We start from the raw sequence: 4,171 nt of genomic DNA on the forward strand, positions 1-4,171 counted from the left end.
TCTACACAGGTATTTACACTACAGCGTGCAGTCTACACAGATATTTACACTATAGCATGTGGTCTACACAGGTATTTACACTACAGCGTGCAGTCTACACAGATATTTACACTACAGCGTGTGGTCTACACAGATATTTACACTATAGCATGTGGTCTACACAGGTATTTACACTACAGCGTGTGGTCTACACAGGTATTTACACTACAGCGTTCGGTCTACACAAGTATTTACACTATAACGTTCGGTCTACACAGGTATTTACACTATAGCGTTCGGTCTACACAGGTATTTACACTATAGCGTTCGGTCTACACAGGTATTTACACTACAGCGTGTGGTCTACACAGATATTTACACTACAGCGTGCGGTCTACACAGATATTTACACTATAGCGTGTGGTCTACACAGATATTTACACTATAGCGTGTGCTCTACACAGATATTTACACTACAGCGTGTGGTCTACAAAGATATCAACCAACTAAATATGTGTAAAAGGGTTGTCATCACACTTCTCTGTTAAGACCTTCTACCTGTCTACTCTAATAACCAGAGAAATGAAATATGAAACTCCCGCTCCATGTCACAAAACAATGACTTGAAAAAAATCATTACCACTCTCTCTCATGGCCAGGCTAATGGTCGGATATGAACTCTGTCGAGGATGTCTGGTCTTTGACTCTTCTTTGCTAAAGCATCCAAACAACCAACTTCTAAGTACAACCTCATCTTCTCAGGAGTGGTTGCTATTTCAAAGACCCAGATTTCAGAGATGTGAATACGACTTGTAACAGTGTTTCTTTCTACCTTAAATATTACAGCAGATACATTATTTTGTGTTTGTAGTTAAGCACAAAGCTACACAATGGGCTATCTGTGCTCTGCCCCCCATGGGTATCGTAACGCGGGTTTCTAACGATGTAAGTCTGCAGACATACCGCTGTGCCACTGGGAAAGGGGGGGGGGCGCAGGTGTATTAAAGACTAATGAAAATCATTTATCTTATTTTTATTGAACAAAATTCTTTTTGTAGGGGGCGTTAGCTATATTACTACTCCTGTAACGTTTGTATAGAGCTACCTATACTAGTTATCAGGATAGTTCATCAATAAATTTTCACCTAATGTGTATATACATATATTGTTGTTATATTAGCACGAAGTTACACAATGGTTTGTCTGTACGTTGTCCACCGTGGGGAGTCTCCGATTTTTCCATTATAAGTCCATACCACGGGGGGGGGAGGGGGATACATATAATGAAATAATATGTTGTTGGAATTCAAGGTTCTATCACCACCTTATATTCCTAGTATGTAAAAATAAAAACCTAGACAGATATTCTTTTCAAACTTTATGGAATAAAAGATGTCCTTCGAAACAGTAAAATACTTTTATTTGAAAAATCCAAACTTGGTGAAAATCAGACAAAACCAAGTACTGCACAGCCATCCCTAGATATCAAAATGAATCACGGATAGGAACTATATATTCTTTTAATTTTTTATTCAAAAGTTTCAGAAGCTTATTCTTCTCCCCACATGACCCAAGATAGTCGTCCAAGTCGACTGCCCACATCATCACACCTCCAAAACCATGGTCTCGGATGTAGTCTAACTGCCAAAACAAAACAAGACTTATGAAATCATTATCAACGTCACTAAAAGTAAAAACACAAGAGATCATCCACTTAAAAATACTTATATTACGGTTTGACGTCCATGGTAGTTTTACACTTGCCTTATCAAAGTTATTCAAATCAAGAGAAAACAAAGGGGGTGAAAATATCATTACTTGTATATTTTTTATACCAATCAATCAATACATGAGATATTCATTACACATCAAAAGACAAATTGAAGTCATTTGTTCAAACGTGCGGGCACAACAGAAAACTTTCAATTACCCTAATAAACTATGAACTAAATCATTTTTGACTCGCGATATAAACTTTTTTTAACAAGAAGAAATGTCCCGTCACGGCTGGTTAAACAATATTCTTCCACCATGCTTCCATCTATTGACGCTAGAGGGCGTCCCAAAAAAATCGGTTGCCAGTGTACAATTGAGAAAACTATTTTCTTGTTCCTTTGCAGATTTTGTAGATAATACCACTGAACGTTGATGAACGTGTAAGGACGACTTGGATTGAACGTCATTAATATTGTATCGATTATGAGAGCGGATAATTTGAGCATATTCTGTGAACGTCTACAGGGATTCGGCCAATGGCAATCGACCTTTGAGAGACCGCATAGTTTCAAACCAAATAATAATAAATTAACGTCTTTTATTTTTAATTGCTAAAATTTCGCTTGTTTACTAAAACAAATATTGAAATTTTTGGTTTACTTTGATTCCAATGCTCTCCTCATCTTCGTAACCCATCCACATGGTTTCATTATAGATGACGTAAGGACATTTGCCTATGTCGTCAAACTGCCTTATCCAGCCATCTGATTGAACGTGCTTACAGATCTGAAGAAAAAAAAATCATAGACTAAACCTGTGCTCTTGAAAAGTAATTTTAAAATGAAAATAATTAATTGCAATATTTCATTTTCAATATAATTGTTAATGATTTTTTTTGTAATTTATAGGACCTGAATAATAGTTAGATTTTCAGAAACCTGTGCTAATTTTGTAACTTGAAATGATGGTATTTAAAATCCCTGCAAAATATCCAGTTTCACGTCTTAAGAATTAAACATCAACATCCAAAAGATAATGACGACCTGATGTGGCCTGATGGTTGGGGCATTCGACTCGCAATCTGCAGTTCGCGAGATCGAATTCTGTCACTGAACATGCTTGCCCTTTCACCGTTATAATGTGACGGGCAATCCCACTATACTTTAGTGAAAGAGTAGCCTAAGAGTTGACTAGCTGCCTTCTCTTTAGTCTAACATTTCAAAATTAAAGATGGCTAACGCAGATAGCTCTTAAGTAGTTTTTGCGCCAAATTCAACAAAACCAAAACAAATATAATAACGGACTCGTGTCGTAATCGCGACCACAAAAAATGTTGGTCTGCTCCTTTAGATGGCGCTGATCGGTTACAAGAAATAAATTCTCAGTTGTAAGCTGCAGCATAAAGGTATATTTAGTAGTAACAACTTTTTCAAGAAGGTTAAAAAATTATGAAACACAACTAAACCTGAAGATATCCCTTTTTCCCCCCCTTTTTTTTTTTGGTAACAAACGTCTACATAATTTGGAGGAAACTTTACAAGAAGTAATAATTATTACGTACAAAATTAAATATTATGCCTAAAATAAAAAAAACACGCTAAAAAACACAGTGGAAATTACTGATTCGCAGTGGCTGCAGAAAAATTAGTGGATCCTTACTTTTCAAAACAGCGAGTGTGTTTGTGTGTATGTACGTGAATATCGAAAATGTAATGTTTGCAAGTGAGAAATGAATACTTTTTGTAGCGTCATCGATCTTACTCTACCAACCAGAGTCATTTCTAAAATGGTAACATAACTTTCACAGGAGTCCTCGTGGTTGAACAAACTCAACCCTTTTTCACATACTTAGTTGGTTGAACAAATAGCATACTACCAGCCCAAATTTACTCGCTGTTTGTAGACGGTACAGTAGTCGTCAAACTTGTAACTGTCCACTCTCTGGTAATTGTGAACATCTGAACTGGGAACAATCAGAAAGGAGGATGTTGTGATAGTAATTGTGATGTTCAATGATGCTACCTTACGATATTGCCCGGAGTGAGGAATGGCGTCCATTGTAGCCTATGCTGTAAAAATAACTTCTGATGGCATTGAGACACACTTGGACCTGTCTTCAAACGTGACTGGAACTTTATTGTCACGCTATTAACTGTTGTCAGTGGTATTGAAAGTGAACTCTCGCTGACTTTAATACTCTCCTATCTACTCAATGCGATCATCATGGTATGATTGTATTCTGTAGTTTTCTTCTTCTTTGTAATGGAATTATATAGGTATTGAAATCCAGAGAGACGTTTCTTACATTTTACCCACCAATGGTTTAAAAATAACAGCCCATTCACTAAAGAAAGGTACAGATACACAGGTAAAGGACAAACATCATGCGAAATAAAGAGCCCATTTACTATTGAAAGGTACAGATACACAGGTAAAGGACAAACATCATGCGAAATAAAGAGCCCATTTACTATTG

At 36.6% G+C, this 4,171-nt stretch overlaps 1 protein-coding gene across 1 annotated transcript in view; it reads right to left on the reverse strand.

Moving 5' to 3' along the window:
- Window positions 1–1,380: 1,380 nt before the first annotated feature.
- LOC106474301 (endochitinase-like) overlaps window positions 1,381–4,171 on the reverse strand; it is a 24,018-nt gene continuing 21,227 nt past the window's right edge. The window contains exons 8-9 of the mRNA XM_013934989.2: window positions 2,356–2,481; window positions 1,381–1,620 (exon numbers count right to left, since the gene is read on the reverse strand). Of these exons, the coding sequence (XP_013790443.2) occupies window positions 1,465–1,620; window positions 2,356–2,481 (282 nt within the window). The 3' untranslated portion in view covers window positions 1,381–1,464. The remainder of the gene's footprint in view (window positions 1,621–2,355; window positions 2,482–4,171) is intronic.

Source organism: Limulus polyphemus, unplaced genomic scaffold (assembly GCF_000517525.1).
Source record: "Limulus polyphemus unplaced genomic scaffold, Limulus_polyphemus-2.1.2 Scaffold7047, whole genome shotgun sequence".
NCBI classification, from domain to species: Eukaryota; Metazoa; Arthropoda; class Merostomata; order Xiphosura; family Limulidae; genus Limulus; species Limulus polyphemus.